Below are 23,439 nucleotides of genomic sequence, written 5' to 3' on the forward strand. Positions count from 1 at the left end.
TCTCTACAGTTTGATGTGCTTGGTAATTTTGTTGGGCATATCAGCAGTATATGCATTGCAACATGATTATGTAAACTGGTTATTTCCAGTTATCATTGCATTATTAGGTATAAAATTGTATCTTCATTACTTTTATTTATCTGCACTGTTACTTTTTTAGCCATTTTTGGGGCAATGGTGGTAAATTTTTATTATGTGGCTATTGCTTGCCAGTCCCTATGCTTATTTTCTTCATCCACAGTTCTTTCATTCCCAGGGAAAGACAGTGTTCTGTTTCTCCCCCCTTTTTCTTTCTTTCTTTTTAAATACTCAACTACAATTTATATTATTACTTTCACCACACTCATCATTCCTACAGTTTTATTCACAAGGCTTTCCTTCTGGTACTTTTCAGTAATTTTATATTGTTATAAATAACTAAGGTTTGAGATGCTGCAACAAAGTAACAGAGTAGTTTTGGTTTGCATTTGTAGCCAGTGATTTGATAGCTTATTTGTCTTGTCTTTCATGTTGCACACAGTGCTGTATTTTCAAATCTGTATGACTTTTCTTTTGATTTTTTCCCCCACCAGTTTTGTTTTGTGTACATCTCTAGATTTGCCTCTTTTTGCTTACTTGGCTATTTTAGGGGTAAGTAGTTTGAAGGATCATAATGTAAACTATATTTGTGGATTTATATAGGAGGAAAAATCTCACTGCTCATACTAAAATTTATTTTCTAAAATTAAATTTATGACACAAAATAAAAATTGCTTTATGGTCCTCAAGTTTTCTTAGTGAATGGTTTGATAAATGAACAAAAGAAATTTAGTTCATTAATGAAATGAACTTCTTAACCCAATTTTTTACTTAAATGAAGATGATTAAAAAACTTAACATGAAGCAAAATTGTCTTGGCTGTGTTCTGCTGAAATAGAAATTATAAGGTAAGCTGTTAAAGGAAGCATGTGAAATAGAAATTATAAGGGAAGCTGTTAAAAGAAACATTTGAAATGGAAATTATAAGGGAAGCTGTTAAAAGAAGCATGCGGAATAGAAATTATAAGGGAAAGCATGCGAAATAGAAATTATAAGGAAAGCTGTTAAAAGAAGCATGCGAAATAGAAATTATAAGGGAAGCTGTTAAAAGAAGTATGCGAAATAAATAACATCGGAAAATAATGAGGTTTGCAGTGAGAAATGGCATAATATTGTAAATATTAGAATGCATTTTGGTTTCTTATTGGCAACCAAGGTAGTATGCTAAACCTTCAACCAGTGCCCTGAAAAATCTGTGGCAAATCTCAGAATTACACAACTTATTTATTTTTCATCACTTTCACATTTATATTTAATATGCAAGCAATATTTAAATTTTAACCTCTCTCTTTCTGATGAGTGGAGTGCTGTATGCACTAGGGAACCTGGGCTACAATGCTGTACTTCTAACCAAACAATGATAAACTTTCCTAATCATTCAGCCAAAGAAATTAGATAAGACTTCTTAAAGAATGAAGAATAAAATAACATTTTACATAGCTCTATTAATTATTATTTATTTTTATAAATTTGATATTAATCAAAGAAAATAAAGCATGAGAAGTGTTACAACTTCAATCTCAATTCAGTTTCATATGGTCCCTCTCTTTCTTTACCTTCAGCAATTTCTCATTAACTTTTTTCTCTATGTCAGTTAAAGACTAAGATCTTCGAAAAATATTTTGCTTGCATTTCATTACATTAATTCTCATTTAAAATAACATTTTTTTTCCAGTTTTTGAGACATATCATTTTTGCCTGACATCATTGTCAATGTTTAAATTTAGATAAAAATTTAACTTTATTTTTAACTGTATTAAAATTATTAATTGCAATTAATTCTAAACTTTAATTAAATTAATTTTTAATATATATTAAAAAATTAAATATCTGTCTTTTTTTAGAAGCAAAAACACATGGAAGAGAGCAAAATGATATATTTGGGAGAATGTCTTAATGTGGGGAATAAAGGGGAGGAATGTCAGTTGCCCTTAATCTAATCTAATCTAATTTGAAGCTAATCTGAGGGTCAATTTTGCTTGCTTTCTCTTCCATATATTCTACAGATAATCAGTGTTTTTAAATGACTATACACATTACCTTCAGGATAATATTTTATATTGGGAAAGGGTACAGAAGTTTATTAATAATTTTTGTAAAGATTGTCTTGCAAATCAAATTATGATTTTTGTCATTAATGTGATTCTGAAAATCAGACTTTTATACATTTAGTTACTTCATGTTAAGTTTTTTATACATTTTATTTTGAACTTCATTTTTAAAAACTTACCTGTATTTATTGAATGTATCTTCAATACATATGTACATGAAATCAATGTTCTTTTTTAGTATATACTTGTAGCTTTTTATTACACACCATTAGAGAGTAATAGTACATCTAATTAAAACAACTTTCATTGAGAATATATATTTTGGGAGAAAACAAAGCTATGCTGTGAATTAAAAGGCTTGCCATTTCTTAATGCTAGAAGAACATATTATATTACTGATAATAGTATATTAAAATATTTCTAAAACTGAAGAAAGCACCAAATATATGCTGAAATATTGTGATTGCTAAAAGAGCTTTTTCTGTAGAAATACTGAAAACTATTTAAAGATGAAGAAAATACTAAGGAAAATTAATCAAATTAATATTTTTCCTAACAGCAAATTTAACTTACCTTGATATTAAGTTTACATACAAAAAATGAACATGTGATTCAAAACTTAACCATGCCAATCAAAACATAACCTTGTAATGACTTTTAGTTTGATAATATTTTAGTACAAAGCAAAAAAAAAAAAAAAAAAAAAAAAAAAAATGTATATATAAAAAGGAGGTTCTCTTGTAAGCAATATTATATAAAAGGGAAGCACGCTAATTTAAAATCTGGTAAAATTCAACTTCAGATTTATTTGTTTTAGAGAAGAACCACTCTTTAAGGGAAACTAACACCTATTCCGAGTTTCTTTCTTTCATTTTATAATTCCCTGAGTGATATGACTGCTTTTATACCGCCATGAGATTTTTTTATTACTTTGTTACTTATAATTTAAAATATTTTCTTTTTAACTTTCTTTAATGACATAAATATCATTGTAATGAATGGAAGTTTATGAAAACAGAGACTAAAATAAGCATTTATACAAATTTAGTTAATAAATGCTGTTTAGATACAGGTATTCAAGAGCAGATCCAAAAAGCCATGCCACTCAGAGGGTTAAAGCAAATGTTCCTAAGTGCAGAAAATGACTTAGCAAACAGATGATATAATTTTTGATGGACCATGAAAAGTTTTGAAGCATTTCTCATATATATGTTATAAATTCATGAGTGATCTCACACTTATATTAATTTATAATTGTTTGTTAATTTATAATGATTTATTAACAATATAGTTTATTAATATATAGAATAATTAATTTAAATTAATAATAATTTACAGCTATTAATTATGTGATTTATTTTTCTCTTTGCTGCATTATGACAGTTTAGATATTATCTGATATACATCTGGATGTTCTCATCTTCAGTTAATTTGTTGCATGAATTTTTAAAACTCTTCTAATATTTTGCCTTATCTCTTTCTTAGTACTGGAGAAGATAAGAAGACTGATGCCATCAGTAATATTTTTCCTTATTAAGGTATATATTCACGACTCAAATGTGATATGTATTTATAAACTCTTCAGTCTGTGAACAACCTATATAACTGTATGGAATTTTGTATTTACTGTGAAAATTTGCCAAATATATTTTTAAATAAATATTTATAAATTTAATATAATCTTCTCTTGTGTTTTATTAATTGATTCCTAAATATAGTTCTGATTTATTTTAATATGTTTTGTGTTTATTTTATTCTAAAAATCTTGAGATGAATGGTATTGTTACACTTGAAAGGCATTTTTACTCACATCTATAGTAAAAGAGTTTATCTACACATATGTATGTGTAGCACAGGGGTGATACATCCCTGAGCTTCAAAAACTGGCACACATGTTAACTGGATAGTAAAGATTGTATTTCACGGTGATGCTTTCAAAATTTGATTGAGATCTTTTTTTATTTACTATTGAAATGATTCTTTTTATGTATTTTTCACTCATATATTATTGCTTAATAGATGGATTGATAATTCAAGAATTCCCCTACTTGTACCATCCAATGCAGCAGAACAAAATCTAGAAATGTGGATTTAGTAAAATTTGGTAAAATTTTCAGAACCATTTTTGCATATAAGGGAACTGTTTTTTTTTCTCCCTCTCCACATTTTTTTTACATAGGTTAAGGGGCATTTTAATAATTTGAACTGTTTCCATAAAGGGTCCATATAAAAGTTCACTTTTAGCATATTTTCATTAAAAAGTGTCAACCTAAAACTAACATGATCGAAAAGTCTACTTGGTTTATTTCTGAATTTGGGATCACTGGTATAAAACCAATTTTGCAAGAGATATTATTTGTGCAAACTTGAACACATGTATCAGATTTCAGTTAAGGTTGATTGTTTATATGTGGGGAAGATTTGCACAGGTAGAAAAAGCTTTCCAATGTTAAAGAGCAGTAACAGAAATACCCTGTGCACTTTAATAAGTACCAGTGTGTGACTGTTATTGTCAGTGCAGAACTTTTTTATTTATTTATTTTAAATCTGTATTAGATGATATATTATAATGTGGGAACTGCTTTCATACTCTGACTGAATCATCATTTTGTTGAAAAAAAATATTTTACTGAAATCCTTTTCTTCAAGGCATATATACATTCTCCAAACTAATTCTGAATTTCTGCATTACTGTCCTTATTGTTTCATGAGGTATTGCTGTAATAGCTTTAGAGATTGTGCCTGTGAGTCTGACAGTGGTCTCACGGATTATGTTTAAAAGAATTCCACTAGCACTAGAATGTCACCATGTATTGAAACAAGCTCTACAGAAGGAATTTATTTAGGACTTGCACTTGCAGCATAATGTCACTTCCGGTATCCTTTAGTATCACAGGCCATTGTTGGAAGAGTTCTGCAGTAATGATGGTAATCAGCATAGCATAATTCCATCTGTCTCTGCAATGAAAGTTTATACTATATTTTTATTGTCTTTGTCATTTCCTTTTCATATCTGGAGTATTTTTGTACTTCACCTAGTATAACAAAGCCATCACACACTCAGATAATAATATTCAATTTCTTTGCTTGATATCAGAATTACTTGTTATATTGGATATGTAAACAAAGTAGAGATATTCTCTAAATAAAGTCAAAAATGCTTGGTAAAAAATGCTAAGATATTTCTTTAGCTACTGACAGAATTGTAATATTTTTAAATATGACTGTATCACAATGGGTTCAGGAATTATTCTAACTACTTGCTAAAAAGTTTAAAAAAATTTACTAAAAAACTAAGCTTGATATTTTTTTTTTTTTTTTCCCCCCTAGATTTGATTTAAGCTTTAAGAATATTTAAAGGCTGTAGCATAAAATAAGTTAAATTTCATGCATTGTAGTTGAGTATGTGTCTGATCAGTGCATAAAATTTGTTGTAGATTCTGTGAAATATTTCATTGTGTAATAGTTCCAAAAGATAATATAAATATTTTTTTTTATTGAAATCTCTGGTGCTGCATTCTAGATGGTACGGAATCAAGTAAAACCATATACAATAAACAGACTAAAGCGACAGATTTCACCTGCTATTCATACAAAATTCTTCCCCCAAAAATAAAGCACCAAAATTATGAAAAAATGAAAGCTACAGAATACAAATAAATATACAAAACATTAATTATTTTATCGAAAATAATATCATTTTATATCTTCAAAAGCATAGTACAGTGTTGGCCAAACTTCATGTCAGTAAGAGCTGCACGTTTGCATTCAAGAATGTTCGAGAGCCGCATCTAGATTTTCTAAAAGCCACAAGTTCATATTTACATTATTATAGAAGTAGGGGAGAAGGTTTCAAATAGAAAGAAATCCACAATAATTTTATAAAAAGAGTCTAAATTAATTAATTACTTCCTTTTGGACACTGAATAGTTTTATTTTACCATATTTCATACATATATTTTATATGCATAATGAGCCGCACACATTGCCTACAACAGCTGTATCAGGCTCGCGAGTCACACTTTGGCCACCCCTGGCATAGTATTTCAATTCATGAATGTTATTTGTATACATATTTCAGGTTAAAATAATAGTTTCAAGATCATAACAGAAAATTTATGTTCTAATATATATTAATATTCCTTGAAAGTTGTGTTATTATATAAAGCAATCACATGATCTGTTTTATAAAACATGCATACACTTTTGAAGTTATAAAATGAGATACTGTAATGTTACAGAAACACACAATAAATTTTCAACTGACACAAGCAAGTATACAGAATAAAAATTCTGCTGGACAGATTGCACTATATACAAGAAAATGCCAATTTTTGTTAATGATTTTATTATTTTAAGTTCATTTCCAGCATTTTACAGCATGTATGATGCTCTTTGTATTGATTGTTCCTTAATTATGATTTTAACATAGTGATGAAATGTTTCTGATGCAATGAAAGCTTTGTACATTCCTAAAAATATTGTCAAAAATTGAATTAAAAATATAAAAATTCTAGTATTTAATAGCAAAATGCCCAGGAAGGAAATTTATATCTACTCCATAATATTTTATTAAGAAGTGCTTTAAATTCTTTTCTCAGATGATTAATTATTCTCAGAAGGTAACAAACTGAATTTTAATATAATTTGTATATATTTATTCTATTTTCCTTTAATTTTGTAGTATTTGAATATAGTAGTTTAAAAAGAGAAGATAAAATAATCAGCAGCATCTATTTTATTTTGAAAGCTTTATGTATAAAATTTTTCAGGTTTCATATTTTCCAATTACTCATATGCTGGACATGTAAACAAATTAATTATAGTTTCTTGAAGTTTTTATATACTAAATGTTCTGATGTATGTATTTTCATATTCTTTTATTACTGTTGTATTTAACGATAGATATTGTTGTCAAATTTATTTAGTATCCTATTGTTTTAAAACGGCTCAATTGAAATGCATATAACTTTTTTTCTTAATTATGTATGTCGTACAAGCTTAGTTTTTAGGAAAAGACCTCATCATTTTCAGTTTAGGTGAAAATAAAGTCCTTTAAGCTGTCAATGGAATGAAATCTTTAGGATTTGATAATGAAGTGCCATTCAAGTGCCTCACTCGACTGGAAAATAAAATAAAACAAAATAAAAATTAATAAATGCTGTATTACCTTATTATGAATGCATTTAGATATATAAAATGTATTTTTTATTGAAACACATTAAAAATAAAAGTACATTTGATAATAAAGTCAAAATAAATATATTTCTGATTTTTATAAAATAATAAATAATTGTAATATAAAATTTGTATTTAGGCTAAATAAATCTGTTGTACTTGTTTGTTAGTGATTCTGTTTGCATGATCAGAGTCCCTTCATATTCTATACAGATTTAAATTTGAAAAAGGGCCAGACCAAATATTTTACTCATGAAGAAGTTCAAAATGAATACTGATAGAATGATAATAGTGTATTTTGCAGTTACATACGAATCTGTGGAAAAGTTTATGAAATGGGTGCAAATGAATATAAAGAAAAGTCAAAAAAGAGAATTTTAAATAGCATAGCTTTCATGAATAATTTTGAAGGTATAAAAGAACTTTAAATTCTAAAAAACATTTTATGCATAAGATTTGCCCAGAATATTTTTCAGAATTAAAAGGTGATGAGTTTTTAATATAATTAGTTATATTAAGAAATATGCAGTATGATTAATATAAAAATAAAGAGATAACTCCATGATTTAAGTAAACATGGTATAGGAGAATATACTTTGATCAATTTTTATGTATAATTATTACTTTAAAATTTTGTTTACCTTCAATATGTACAGTAGAATGATACTTTGTAAACTCATGCTAATATGCTTTACTGGTTTGCTGGCGAATTCATGTGTGGGCTATCAGAAGAGCAAATACTGCAAATAATTTGCTTCTGGACAATAGTTTGATGGTAATAAGAACCGTAACAGCATTGTGTTAAAAGAAGCTAATATGTGTGTAGCGATCACATGGTGGTATGCTTGTTTGGTGCTGCTTGGTATGTAGTTGCTTGCTCATGTTGCCATCTGTTAGTATCAATGAGAAGTGCAACAGCGCACAAGTTTCACATGCCCTTGAAGATGATAATGACTTGAGAATCTGAATTTTAAGTCTATTATATGGCAGACGAATATTATACACTGCTATTGTAAAAGAGCTCCTGTGCTACAGATTCTGACATCCAAACTGCTTTGTAATGTGAGCATTTGATTAGTTCTCAAGACTGCTACATACTCCCCTTCCAAGCATTTCTGATGCAATATGAGGAGATATGATTGGTGGTTGTGAATTAAGTCCACTTGTGGACCTGGTTACGAGCCCATCGCATTAATGTGATTGATCGTTGTGTTGATGGACTGTGGCTATGTTGTGTGGTCTTCCTCAGTTGGATCTGTTGATGCATAGTGGTACATGGTGAATGTGGTCTGCTGACATGTGTGTCACCATTAGGTTTTCAGATGGAGTGTGTGTGAAGAAGTGCCTTGGCGGGTGTGACTTAAATTGTCATTTGTGCTCACTGGAGGAAAGTATATGTAGTTCTCCGAGTCATCACCATAGCGATAACATAGTGGTATCTCACTTGGTGCTGCTTAGTTATGTAGTTGCTTGCACATGATTGTCGCAGTGGTGACCTGGATGATAAATTAACAAAATTTCTTTTGATTCTGAATATATCAGGTTTTAATGAAAGTTTCCGTCCACTGCAAATATCGTACCACTACTAGAATATAATTAATACTATTCTGGTAGTGTATAAATACACTACCAGAATAGAACCATCATGCACTCCCAGTTCTGCTGTAAAAAGTCAGCTACAGACTGTCACCAAACAATATGTTCAGATTTAGGTACTAATGTTGTATCATATGACACTGTCAAGGTTTGGTACCAAAAGTTCAAAAACAAGGACCATGACATTTAAGAAGCATAGCCCTCTGGCCAACCTGTGAGAACTTCTGGAAGAAAATCAGTATTCAGCCTGAGAGCTTGTTAAGGAGTTAAACATTAATGTCATGTCCATTAGTCATGCTGTGCATCGCATAAACTTGATGTACAAGTTCAGTTGCTGGGTGCTGCATGAGCTGACTCAAGCAGATAAGGACAGATGTGTTTGGGCCTGCACTAATCTGCTGGAATATCAATGCAAGAACAAAATTCTGGACCAGATCATCACTTGCGATGAAAAGTGGATTTATTTCAACAACACAGGCCGAAAAGGGAGTTGGTCTGCACCCAGTGAGTCTGTTGACAGCATCACAAAGCACAATTTGGCTAATAAAAAGATCATGCTTTGTATCTGGTGGGATTGCTGTGGTATTATCCACAAAGTGTATCTGGAAAAAGGTAAAACTCTCAACAGTAAGGTGTACAGGGAGATGCTAGTATGTGTTGATGCTGCTATCTAGGAAAAGTGTCGAACTGAGTTCCGGCACTAAAAGGTAATGGGTGCATCAAGATAGTGTAAAACCACATGTGCCTGCATTCACTGGTTGGACTCTGTACGGATTCGAATGAGATATTTTGTCACACCATATAGTCCTGACATCGTTCCTTCGGACTTCTATCTTTTTCACACATGCAGCTATGTCTTGCTGATGCTATCTTCCATTCTGCACAGGATGTCTGAAATGAGGTTGATCTGTTTTTGGACTCACGGCCACCAAGTTTCTGGGCCAAAGGTTTGAAAAACTACTAAAACATTGGAAGAAAATCATAGATTTGTGTGATGATTGCTATCCACACTAAAGGTACCGCTTTCATTTTTTTAAACTTTATTAAGAACATTTTTTGGTGGAAACTTTTTGTTACAACCAGATATTTTAAGTTGCATGAAGCAACAAGATCAATTTATGCAATATGAAATCTAAAATATTGCTGAGCTTCTGAATTATTGATTGAAGGAATAGATGTTCATGTGCATGCAATGATGTTGGAACTTTTCAGGTTACCATAATCAAACGTTTTCATCTAAAAGGTTACCGAGTTTAGAATTTAGTTACACATTTTTAGCAAATTATGCTTAGGTTTTTAAAAAAGCATTTTAGAAAAGGCACACTAAATAATGATATATTAATCTGAATGTAAGGATTAATGTTGCCATCTAATGTAAGGATGATGTTAATGTAAGGATTAATCTTAATGTAATTAATCTTAATGCATATAGTATATAGATAAGTAATTCAGAGCTGTAAAGATTAGGTCATGTGACTGCTGTGCTTCTTACTCAACGATTACTGCTTTAGATTTTATTCTGTTAGTGATTTTGCAATCTGAAATATTTCCCATTTATTTATAACTATTTATTTTGCCAGAACTATTAATCTTCTCATTAAATGTTCAAGTCTTCTTGTTCATCTGGCTTAGTTATTTAAGATATCTGCAAACTTGTAGCATGCAACAATATAGTAATTAAATTATTTACTTATAATTAAAAATTTTGAAAATGCAATAACAAAAATGTGCAAGGACACAAGAGAAGTTACTTCACATAACTGTGTCTGAAAAACAAAAAAACTAATCATAAAATTTAGAAATTTTTGTTTTACAAAAATAAAAAATAATAATGAGTCCAAAACTTACCTTGTTGATGTGAGGCTATTGGCTTTATGTTGATCCCCTATATGGTCTGAATTATCTTTTATACAGTCTCGGCAGGATTGTAATTTGGATTCCAGTACCTAACATTCGTTTTTAGATGTATATAATATTATTCAGCATGCAAGCTATAGTTTTCAATACATGCAAGTTAATAACATGCATTATTTATTATCATTGAAATAAAGGAACATTCCAGTTTATTGTTAAATTTACACAGTTAGAGCTTAAATACAAAGGGATATTTTGTGCTATCACAATTATAATTAAACAAATGATAGGAAATCTGAATTTTTTGGGGGGGAGGGAGTAGCAAATCTTATGTTTGATATGCAGCTTTGGTACTTTCCTTTAAGTAACTCCCATGAATAAGAGCACTCACTGAAAAAGACATTATGCCTTGAAAAAGAAATCTATGAAAAGTTTCTTTTGAAGATTTCTAATACAGCTGACAGCTGCATAGCTTTTATTTTAGTAGGTAATAATAAATAGAAAAGATAAACACTTGAATGTATAGATTAACTACTTATAAAATGCATATGCATTGCGAATATTTAATAATTACATTTTGAATGATGGTGGTTGGTTAATTTGATTATGAAATCGAACTCAAGTTGAATTACTAACATTCAATGAATTTTACTGTTCAGCTGCAGGTGGGCTGTTTCAAATGATGACATACATCATACATTTCAAACAATTGCTCGAATTTTGGCATGTGTTAAGTTTAAATGAGAAGGTTAGTAAATTAAAATTTAATAAATGTAACTATGATGATATATAAAAGCTGCTTGGTTAAAGAGATACAGAATATAACTAAAATACTTTTCATATTATTTATTTTTCATGTATATAAACAGCAAACAAGCTAAAGTCATTAACCAGACAAAATTAAGACAAAGATATTAGATGTAATGAATGTAGTGTACTTTGAAGTTATGTGGTTAAAAAGGGTATGATGAAAAAAGTATTTTTAAAAGAATTTTCTGTATTATTTTTTCACATGCATCAGAACAACAAAGAAATCTCAGCATTATATGGCAAAATTAGAAGTTAAAACAATGATTATCACACAAATCATAGGGCACAGCATTATGGTGCCTTAATGCTACTAACAGGGAATGTTGTTAATAGGAAAGCTTTATATATATATAATGAATTGTGTGAAAATTACCATAACTTTCTATGAATAGAGTGAGAATTACAATATTAATTATATTAAAATAATTTTTAATTCTAACTTTATTCACTGACAGCTTCATTAAACTTACTTTTATGCATTTAAAATTAGTAATTTTCTATTTAAAAATCACTTTGTTATGTCCAAAGCAAAATAATCTTTTTTTTTTAATGAAATATAATCATTATAATGTTAGAGAATTTCAAAATTAGTAAACATAGTATAGCAGCAAATCATGCTTATGAATTTAGAATTTTTGTTATAAGCTAGTTATTTTTTTTTATTTCATTCTTTTCCCAATGAAGTAACACTCATCTATTAGGTGTTGAAGTTCTTTTGATAACTGATGGTAAATTTGCCTGTATAAAAGTGAATAAACAAATTTAATATATGTATGCGACTTAATTAGTTCAGAGTTTTTTTATTTGTCTTTTCTGATTATTTTTTGCATATTTTGATTAGGCTTTATTACTTATTTTTATGGTCCCACTTAACAAAATTAATCAAATACAATTATCATTCATGTAGCACTTTTTAATAAAGATACACAAAACTTAGATTTACAAAAAGGAAACTGCAGAAAAAAAGATATCTTAAGAGTCAAATTATCCCCCCCCTCAAAGCTATTCTCCTACAATTAAAATTACTTGAAATACCCTTAATTAAATATTTTGAGCAATATTAGATGGAATTATCAAAGATAGCTAGAAATTTTTGGCTTTCAACGGCAAATTTATGAACTCCGTAAAAGTTTTTAACACAGAAACATAGATTTCTTATTCTTTATTTTAATAATATTAAATTTGGAGTTACGTATCTACTGAAATTCAGATTTTATATGAAACTTATAATCAATAATTTAACTGTGCGTATTTATGGGGGGAGGTGAAAATGCTGTATGTCATGTAATTTAGAAAATATCCTTCAGGTTCATGATTGCATGTTAGAGAACTGTCCCCCCTCCCACACGTACATAGAAAACTTTATACTAGAATGCGAAATGCTAATTATTAAAACTCAGTGTTATAACAGCCCTAATGGGCTAAGGCCTGCAGTGCTTGAAATCTACTTTCTTGACTGTGGGCCCCGGCGTGCGTAAGCATATGCCCTAAACAAGTGGTCAGCTTGTCGCAAGGCCCCCAGTGTTTAGTCCCCAAGCGAACTTGGTACTCATTTTATGCACCCAAGTGATGGAAATCAAGGGATGAAAGGCTGAGTTGACCTTGTCCAGCCCGGGAATCGAACCCTGGACCTGTAGTGCTGCTGCGCGATGCACTAGCCACTGCACCACCGGACCTATACTTATTATTAGCAACTTGCTAATTGAAACATTTTCATACAGTTATTTCATGTATTTTTACTTAAAGGTGCTATGTGAGTAATATTGTGCTGGGTTGAAAGCTTAATTACTTGATTCATTTTATAAACTGAAGCATGGATTAATCAACTGTTCAGAAGACTCTACTGCAATCTTTCTGTGATATACCTACCACTAAAATACACAAGTGTAATATACATCAATACATAATATACATTATATTCACAGAATTCCTTATCCGGCCTTTATTTTCACAACTGTTGATCATAGGCAAATATACTTTCAATTTCAAAGGTGTTTTGCATCATGCAAATATTCATATTTTGGAATTTTTAAATTAAATAAACAAGTGAAAAAATGTAATTTGTAAATTTAAACTTTTTATAAGCTCTTCCGTTTCTAATACTTACAGTTTAGAAAATTTTATACTCATTATAAAAAATAAAATATAAAAAAGGGTGACTATTATGACAAAAATTGACTGTGATATTTCATTTTAAAGTTGAAGATCATACTTAATGGCTGTACACAAATTGAAACGAATGAGTCTGTTATTATGCAATTAAAAATAAAATATCATTAAGGAAAAGATTTCTGAAGTTGATAAACTAAGTGACAAGTATTTTTATGCAGACTATCCTAAAAAGTACTAATCAATATACAGAATGTCCCATAAGTCTGTAAATATTTTAAAAATTCATAAAAATTGAAGGGATTGGTAGAACTGAAAACGGTTCATGAAAAAGTTAAAGTTATTCTCGTTAAGTTTTTTTTTCCGGGGGGTTAAAGAAAAAATAGTGAAAACTTTTATCGATAGAGCGCACTCTACAAGAGCAAGTTGCACATTTCAAGGAAAAATATTTTTACTTACCACGCAGGTAAATGTTTATTTAATAATTCTTATTTCATGTGTCTATCATCATCACAATTTACAGTTTGCAAGCGAGTTAAAACACCGTTAACTACAGCATGCTTTTTCTTCTCATGAGTATTTTTGTTTATAATATGTACAGTAAAAAAAAAAAAAAAATCATTTATAAATAATTTTCAAGTCTGTGCTATCGCATAGTTTCAAAGCAAATAATTGAACTAATAATTAATAAAGAGAAACTACACAGCTTATATTAAAAAATTTCCATCCAAGTTAAGTGCCATGTTAGTTTGATTCAAGAAATTAGTTTGGAAATAATTTTAACACTTCAAAAGTATGTAATTTAAAAAATCAATATAATGTTTTAAGAAAATTACATTTAATACTCACTCCAACTTTCTTTAGTAGATCACCCACAATATTTAGAGCAGAATGTGGCACATTTGAAGCGGCATTTGATAAGAAATTTGAACGAGTATTGCTTCCTAAAAAATAACAAATTATATCATTAGGATAACTCTAAATATATCCAGGATACTATAAAAATATATTTCATATATTCACTTATTATTTAACTGTAATATGTCATGACTTAACTCTTTTAGTACCAACAAATGGTATAATGAGAACATTGGGTTAATAAAATGCAAATGCCTATGTGCATTGAAATGCAGTAAAAAACTTGTTCAGGATATGATTTTAATTAAACTAATTAATTTTGTGACATAACCATAATTTTAACAACTGGTACATACATTTAATAACAGTACTTGCATATATAAGCATTTTAAATAGATATCATACCATTTGATGTTATGTTAGCTTGTTCTCAGTGATGTTCAGAATTAAATGTCAGCCATACGATCTACTATTTCGGACAACTTACTTCAGTTTGGATTTTCTTGTTCCTTCAAGGACTACTTTTATATTTTTTCTTTTTGTTTATTTATTTATTTTATTTTTGAGATTGATTATGCCATTTCAAATGAATTTTTTTGGGTAAAATACTCTTTTTACTTTATGATTAGCAGTCTTCAGAATTTCAACAAAATTTCGTAAAACAGTGAGGAATTGAAGCATTCATCCCATATATTCTTGTAATGAAATGGATTAAACATGGATCTTATTATCAAGACGATTTGACGATTAAATCAAGGATTTATTAATAAATCAATTTTGTTTGTAACCGTTCCTGTGTGCTCTGTTAATAAATCCAAAAGAAATATACATAAAAATGAAACATATACCAAATGGAACATCAAACAGTTGAATAACATAACATAGTAAACTATCATCATGGCGGCTGGAGGTCGACTGACGTTTTTTCATATCACCACGGGATCGCGTTTTAAATAAAATAGTTCGGTTACAGTTCATGGCGTTGAATAAAATAGTTCAATTACACTTAAATAGTTCTGTTACAATACTAAGTTTTGACAAATGTGTGAATTGTAAATTACGATTGTAATGTTTATTCTGAGTAATAGAGTTAAACAACATATTCTATTAATTTTGAATATAATTTCTTTTGAAAATAATACTTTTAGAGAGGTAATTTAAGACTTAATTGTGAAAATTAAAAGTGAAATGTAATTTATTATTTTATATGCATTGCGATTTGTTGTAAAAGAAAGAACACTGGGTGATAAATGAAAATGAAACAAAGGCGTCGCATGATCGCGTCTTCATTCCTAACTTGCAATGTTTCTTGATTCTGAATGTGTAAATGTTTATTTTTTTCTCTTTGTTCTTTCTTTTGGAATATGCAGTACTTATGAACTTTTATTTTTATTGAATGCTAGTTTTATAGAGTAGAACAAATGAAAGTGTTATATATTTTTCATGCGTCTATTATGATTAAATATCAATGGTTTTGGTAAAAGGAAATTTGATGGATACCAATTTTAGTTAACATATTAAAAATATTTAATATTTAAAATAATTGACCTTGATTTTCATTACCATTTGTTGATTGTTGATGTTGTTGAAAAATCATTGATATAATTCTGAAATGAAACTAAGGTTTAATAAACTTTTATACATGATTGAAATTTTAGTATTCTATTGTTATAATAATGTTTATTTTGAATAAGAGGCTCATAAGATTCAATGAAGATAACTACTATTATAAGTTTTTATTTATAAGTAATACTAAAGGTAATTAAACTGATAAAATTGGGCTATTTTATATATTTACTGTACTACTGGTATTGTATTGTGAACCCGTAGTGTTTATTTTAAATTATTGCAAAGTTGATTTCTTTTGTATGAACGTAAGTTCCTAAAACTATCAATGATATCTAAGGACTGAAGGACGAATTTAAATACATTTAAAATTCAAACAAGTATAAAATTTGAACATTAAGCTTTAACAGTGATAGTGTGAACTTCAACTGAGACTTTACGAAAGTGTTTAAATTTCACAAAAGACAAAATGTTTTTTTTGGCTAGGGGAAGAAAAAAATATTTATAACTTCTTGCGCTTGAATTGGAATTAGTCGTAGCAGACAATCTAAAAGCGATGCAGTTAAAACTCATAACAAAATCTCATAATTATGATGAAGAATTAGTGAAAAACATGTTTACTAATATATAGAAGAAAGGCTTAAGAAAGAGAAACAAGCTGAATAAGAACGTATTGCTCAAGAAGCTGCTAAAGAAGAGAAATTAGCCAAAGAAGAGCAAAAGAGGCGAGCTTAAGAATTGGAACGCTTGAAACTTCAACTCGAAGTTCAGAAGACACCCCTCTCCACTACAGCAGGTTCTGTTGTCGAAGTTGAAAAAAACCAGTTGGGATCTTGACAGAATTTTACCTTAATATGATCCTAAGGAAAATGACGTACCTTGTTCGTAAATCTTTTTGAGAGACAACTGAAGTTTTTAAAGGTTCTAGAAGCAATTTGGGTTCCGTATTTAGTGGGATCACTACCAACAGAAATTGGAAAATTGATTGCTTGTGAGCCAGAAGAGGAATCAAGAGATTACCAAGAGATGAAGAAAATGCTTCTAAAGAGGTATAAGCTCACCGATGATAAATTCTGACAAATGTTCGCTTTATATCGGAAGAAAGCAGAACATACATGGCGTGATTTCTACTTTCAGCTGACCAATTATTTTGACAATTGGCTTAGAGAATTAAATACAGTCAAAAGTCGTTAATCCGGACTCGTCGGGACTTCGGCGATTCCGGATTATCGATTTTTCCGGATTATAGATCATCAGTTTAAATCTCGTAAGATGGCATGCAGAAATTCTAAAATTAAAAATATGAAACCGTAATTTATGAAATAAAGAACAATTATGATCTAAAGGGTATCAAAATTTGCAAAAAGAAAAAGCTTAATATTTATTTGTTTACTTTATTAAACATTTCTTTCAATGTAAGTTGTTTAAGTTTTGCTTCGTTTCATGTGATAATACTTTCTCTTTAATTCTATTAAACAGACATAATTTCTTGTTCAGTTACAAAGTTCCGCCGTTCAAGTCCTATAATTGCTGTGTCAAGAACACCGACTAATTTGTCAATCGAAATTTTTTTGTTTTCAATAACCTCTGTCACTTTTCTTCGCTATCGGAAGCGAATTATAATGACGAGGAACTTGTTTTAAATCATATCAAAGACAGAGCATATCGAGATGAAATACTACATTTAGTAAGGAATTATAAGCCAAATAAAATAAAAACATCTGCGCTGAAGATAAGGATAGTGCTGACAAATCAAATTCCAATTCATTATGCGCCCGCCCCCGAGCAGTGTGAAATTGATAAACAGATTTCGGATTTCAAAACATACTTTCGCTTTAGATCCTTTACATATTAACAAATATATATCGGAAATTCTATTTGATATAATCGAAAGTTTAAGCTTACTTTTATAAAATTGCTCTTACAGTCTGCAAAAAATAATAAGCCGGATGCAATTCAAAAATTAAGGAACAACGCAATCATCAACATTAACTGAAATAGGTAATTAGATAATTTTAGCTTATACGTCCATTATACATAAAATGCGCACGCGAAAACGTATTCTGCACTTGCGCACACTCATATGCGCAGTCGTAAAAGGTCTTACGCGCACGCGTGAACGCCTCTGCGCATGTGTCAACGCGGCGCATGCGCAGAAAGTTTTTAGTTTTGATGTCCGGATTATAGATCATTCCGAATTATGGGTGTCCGAATTAACGACTTTTGACTGTAGTACAAAATTTGATGATTTGGAGCAGCTCATTGTAGCTGACCAGATGAAAAAGTTTTTAAGAAGTTGAAAAGTAGTCTCTTATTTCTTGAGTTTCTTAGGAATTTTTGTTACTTTTTGGACATTTGGGACCGAACTTAAACTCACCTTCAGAAGTAGTAGAAAAATTGGACACTTAAAACGATTGTTCACGCAATAATCAAAGCAAAGTTGCAATCTCACAAACTCAAAAGTAAATTCCAGTTTTGAAGGTGGTATCCAAAATTTGATGCCAGTGAAGATGACATATACCAATGTAGCTGATAAAAACTAGATGGACAGAAAAACAGATAAACCAATCCTCTCACGCTATGGTTGTGGCAAAGTTGGATTTATTAAATCAAAATGTCCAGATTGTTAGCACGAGTTCAACCTCAGCTCGTTTTGTCAATATTTGTATAAAAAAGTTAGGCAACACAAAAATAACTGCAGTGATGAATATCTCCATCAATGGAATATATGGCACAGCTTATGCTCCAGACAAAGAATCAGAAGAAGCGCAACTTGTCGTTCCAATCCAGGAAGGAGAAAATGTTTTGAAAGAGTACCAGAACGCATTAACTGCAAGACAGTATGGAGCAGAGGGTACTTATCACAAAATAGCATTATAATATTACTTCCCAGGAATGAAAAAATAAATCTCAGAGTACGTTCATAATCATATGGAATGTAACAGGTATAAATCTGGCAACCAAAAGCCTGTTGGACTTCTGAGGACACCTATATATTTCCAAAGGTTCGAAACACTAGCCATAGATCATTTTGGTCCTCTGAGACTGTGAATGGATATAAATAGATCTTCATTGTTGAAGATACAAGTACGGGGTGGAAGGTTTTTGCTCTGTAAGACACCACCGTTGTTGTAACTCTTACAGAAGAGGTGTTTCTTCGGTATGGGTTTTCACGTCGACTTATCCGTGAAAATAGCACGCAGTTTATTAGTGCTGTTGTGCAGCAAGCTTCCTATTTGCTCGACATAACTCGGCCTGTTTATTGCCCTCAGGCAAATCCTGTAGAACGCAAGAATAAGGATTTGAAACAAAGACTGGCAATTCTTGTTGGTAACGATCATACTAACGTGATTTGAGAACACTACCAACAATACGATTTGTGTTGAATACCACGAAATACACTGGTTATCATAAATTAAGGAAAAATCACGATTACTAAAAAAGCTACCTGTAGAATTTTATGAAACTTACCTACCGATACAGAACATATAGTAAGGTATCAAATTACACAAAAAGAAATTACCAGACAATTATGGTAGTATAAAAGTTATCACATGTATAAAATGAACAAATTGAAGGTGTCAGTTTGCTATAAGAAAAGTACCTTCAATATGGAATATGATCGCCTCTAGAAGGAATACAGCACATACAACGATCTCTGATGCTTTCAATTATGCGGTCTATCAGTTTCGTAGGAAGCGAGAGCCATTGCTCTTGAAAAGCAGTTGCAAGCACGGCAAGGGTCTGAGGGGGCGAAACTAGATGTCTCCCTAAAGCATCCCAAACATGCTCGATAGGATTCAAATCCGAGGATCGAGCTGGCCACTCCATGTGCATAATTGCTTCCTGTTGAAGATAATCATCTACGATGTGAGCCCTGTGTGGTCTTGTGTTGTAATACTGTAACAGGAAAGCACTACCTATTGCCCCGGCATATGGGCGCACAGCATCAAGGATGTGATCTCTATAAACCTAAGCGTTCATGGTTCTCCTTGGAAAGACATGGAGGTCTGTGCGTCTACCCAAAGAGATGTCACCCCAAACACAGACACTGCCTCTTCTGTATGCATCTCTTTCACGGATGGTAACGTGTTCCAGGTTCTCTCCATATCAAATAACGCTTACTATCGCTTTCTAGACTAAACCTGGACTCATCCGTAAAGAGAACAGCCCTCCATTGATCTGGTATCTAGTGGCCATGTTGTCATGCCCACTGCAAACAGTCCCTCCTATGGTGTGACGTGAGCGGCAGGCAAATGGCTGGTCGCCTCGCATACAGACCACCTTCGTGAAGCTTTCTATGCACTGTTGACGATGACACCAACCTTCCGGTGGCTGCAGCAAGGGAAGATCTAAGTAGTCGGAGTAGCGGTTCTATTCCTGCGTGCATATAATGTGAAATATCGGTCATTGGCGCTCGTTGTAGCAGTTGGCCGTTCTTGGCTGAACCTCCTACATGCTGAATCTGTGGTTTGAAATTGCCTCCAAAATCTATGAACCACGGAAGGACTCACATTTAGCCATCTGGCCACTTCTGTTTGACTTTGTCCTGCCTGTAGTCTTCCAATGGCTCTCCATAGTAGTTCTGCAGGCAAATGATGCCTGGAGGTCATTGTTACTAATTGGCTATCTCGGATTTCTGATGTCACTATAACAGTGAAGTATGTGGGCTTGCTCTCAAACATGGACTTATGCTCCTCGCAGATGACGTATTCCGAGTGCAGGGCCACTAATTTGCATATTGCGGTTTTACTCCGCTACTCTTACTTGGTAACATATTCAAATTTTACACGGTTTGGCTTATTTTTGAGGGAGTTATCACTATTTTTGCGATTTTCCCTTAATTTATGATAACCAGTGTATGACATGACATCACACAGCGCAGCCTTTCTCCATTTTGGAAGGGAACTCAGAACTCTAGATGATATGAAGCATGACATCAAACCAATCATCGAAAATAACAATTTTGTTGTAGAAATCACTCCTTATCTTAAAATTTGCAAATATTTCAACCGAAATTAAAGATCTCTTCCAACGAAAGTAAGACCAAAGTAATGAAATCAGAACCGTCATTGTGCAATTCAGTACTCAGCTAGAAACAAAGTATGGGCAACCTCACACCCTATTAGCAACAAGACCAAAATGTGGTCCTCAAAATTCGCACCTCGACGAGATGGCCCCTACATAATATAAAGGAGACGTTCTCCTCTGAGCTATGAAAGAGCTGATATTAAAGACCCAAACATGCCTCTTGGAAAGTATCACACGTGTGCCCTCCGAACATTTAAAGAAACCTTCAATGAAACTGGCCAGTTTATCTCCTTAAGAAAAGTGAAGAAAGGACATTTCTAGGAATGCTTCACAAAAGAAACAACCACACAATTATTCCTCTGACTACTCACAGAGACATCTGCTTAGCCGGGGGGGGGCAGACTGTAATGAATGAATATCGTCAGTAACGCCTTTTACCGACGATTTGGGGAAAATAATCAGTTCGAAGGGAGCTGCAGACCGGAACTGTTATATTGTTTGAACTCGCTCCCTAAATTTTAATTATTTTATGTAATTCCATGTTCTGTTTATCCTTTTCTGTATATTAATGTCAGGTGTTAATAAAATGTTATTTGAAATTAACTCCTGATTTTAATGATTAATACACTCATTTTTCAGTTATTATTAGACACTATTACAATATTATTTTGGGATATTTAAGTTTACCCTTTCCTTCTTCAGACTTTCTGAAAGTGGCATCAAAAATCACGCAACTTCAAGCTTTTTCTGCTCTTTAGAAATATTCGAAATGAGACTCTCAAAACCTAATCCATTTCCGGCTCCCGATACCACCACAGTTGTTCAGTGAAAATGTTATTACGGATTCTGAAGATGGCAACTAAAGTTTGCTTGTGAATATTGTGCCACCTTTCTCTTTTATAATACCTGAAATCTGAAATGCGTTTTGTATCTATCAATATTCAGTTTTATACATGCTAATTACAAGAATATGCACATAGTACAGGGCAAAGTTATATACTGATGTTAAAAGCATGTTATTGTATTAAATATGGTTAATATATATAACCCTGTTGAATGGAAAGACTGAAGAAGGAATTTATCCTCAAACCATCTTGCATATTAAAAAGACTTAAATTAGAGGGTCATCAAAAAAGATTGATTTGGAAAAGCCTGAAGTGAAATATAACCTTGTATTTAAGTTAGAAATGTTCAATTAAAAAAAAAAAAAAAAACCCACTTACGTCTTACACGAACACGATTAGCTGTCTCAGCTTCAGTGATAAGTTTATTGGAATCCATTATGTTATCAAAATGTTTGGAGGGAGATTGTGGTATGTCACCATTTTTGGGTGCGTCGTGCACTAAGAGCTCTTGCTTCAAATCTAAAAAAAGAAAAGAATTTTAAAAGGTGGGTGATAGTTTTATCTTAATACCTTAACTCCACCACATGAGATGACGTTTTTGAACATGTAATCTCTTCCCTTTTTTTTTTTTTTTTTTTTTTTTAATTTTTGTCAGAAAGAACTCTAGATAGTTCCTTATTAAAGTGACCAACCACTACATAAGACTTGAATTTTGAACATTACCGACATTTAAAACTAGTATATTGCAGATTGGGTGATTAATTTGTCAGTCTGGGGGACTAAGGCAGTGGCGAATTTAACAAAAAAGTATAAAACGTTGCTGTAGTAACTAAATCAGAAAAGAAGGCAGTAAGTTTTGATGGTTATTACAAACTAATAAATGTTTTAAAGTTTATTCTTCAAGTATTTGTAAGCTATATGGGCAAACATGAGAAATAAGACTTATTTCCATTTTAAAACTCACAAAAGTCTCAAAAATGAGATTTAACGTATATTATTTTAATAACTTTACTGAAAGCAACAACTGAAAAAAATAACGGTGCAAAACGCAATCAAATCCTTAACATAAGTATTCTCGGAACAAAAAGCACAAATACTTAAGTGTAAAAAAAAAAACAATTCATTCTTTATCATGCTAAAATTATAAAATTTATATCTTATTAAAGAAAGAAAAGTTAAATTGTATTAATGGCTATCATACCTGGCATTGGCTGAAAAGGAAAAGTTAAGTTGTACTAATGGATATCATATTTGACAATATTCGTTTTGTATAGAGGGGGGGGGGAGCAGTACATAGCGAGGTTAATACGAAACTACCTACTAAATAATCGAAGTATCGGATAAAATAATCGATTAAATTGAATTAAATGATATATAAAAAAATCTCTTAAATGCACAGTAAATTCAATTGCATTTGGAATTTTAGATTGTAAAAATAATTAGGTAGATATCAGAAAGGACAA

At 31.1% G+C, this 23,439-nt stretch overlaps 2 protein-coding genes across 7 annotated transcripts in view; one reads left to right on the forward strand and one right to left on the reverse strand.

The window, feature by feature from the left end:
• Positions 1 to 7,471, forward strand: part of Pi3K59F (phosphatidylinositol 3-kinase 59F) — a 122,624-nt gene extending 115,153 nt beyond the window's left edge. The window contains exon 22 of the mRNA XM_035357992.2: positions 3,615 to 7,471. Coding sequence (XP_035213883.2) covers positions 3,615 to 3,629 — 15 coding nt within the window. The 3' untranslated portion in view covers positions 3,630 to 7,471. The remainder of the gene's footprint in view (positions 1 to 3,614) is intronic.
• Positions 4,951 to 23,439, reverse strand: part of LOC118187721 (nuclear distribution protein nudE homolog 1-like) — a 184,284-nt gene continuing 165,795 nt past the window's right edge. Inside the window, exons 6-9 of one of the 6 annotated variants that reach the window (XR_004758008.2) lie at positions 22,355 to 22,495; positions 14,513 to 14,620; positions 10,752 to 10,849; positions 4,951 to 5,087 (exon numbers count right to left, since the gene is read on the reverse strand). Coding sequence is in view for 4 of the 6 variants with exons in the window: in XM_035357993.2 (XP_035213884.1) it covers positions 4,955 to 5,087; positions 10,752 to 10,849; positions 14,526 to 14,620; positions 22,355 to 22,495 (467 nt within the window). In the remaining 2 variants the exon portion in view is untranslated. Of the gene's footprint in view, positions 5,088 to 5,605; positions 7,252 to 10,751; positions 10,850 to 11,296; positions 12,306 to 14,512; positions 14,621 to 22,354; positions 22,496 to 23,439 lie in introns of those variants that run through there. The other 5 variants (XM_035357993.2, XR_004758007.2, XM_035357994.2 and 2 more) reach the window with 5 other exon arrangements.

The sequence above is a fragment of the Stegodyphus dumicola genome, chromosome 2 (genome assembly GCF_044657685.1).
Source record: "Stegodyphus dumicola isolate Sdum_Otavi_A_Nest chromosome 2, ASM4465768v1".
Taxonomy (NCBI): Eukaryota; Metazoa; Arthropoda; class Arachnida; order Araneae; family Eresidae; genus Stegodyphus; species Stegodyphus dumicola.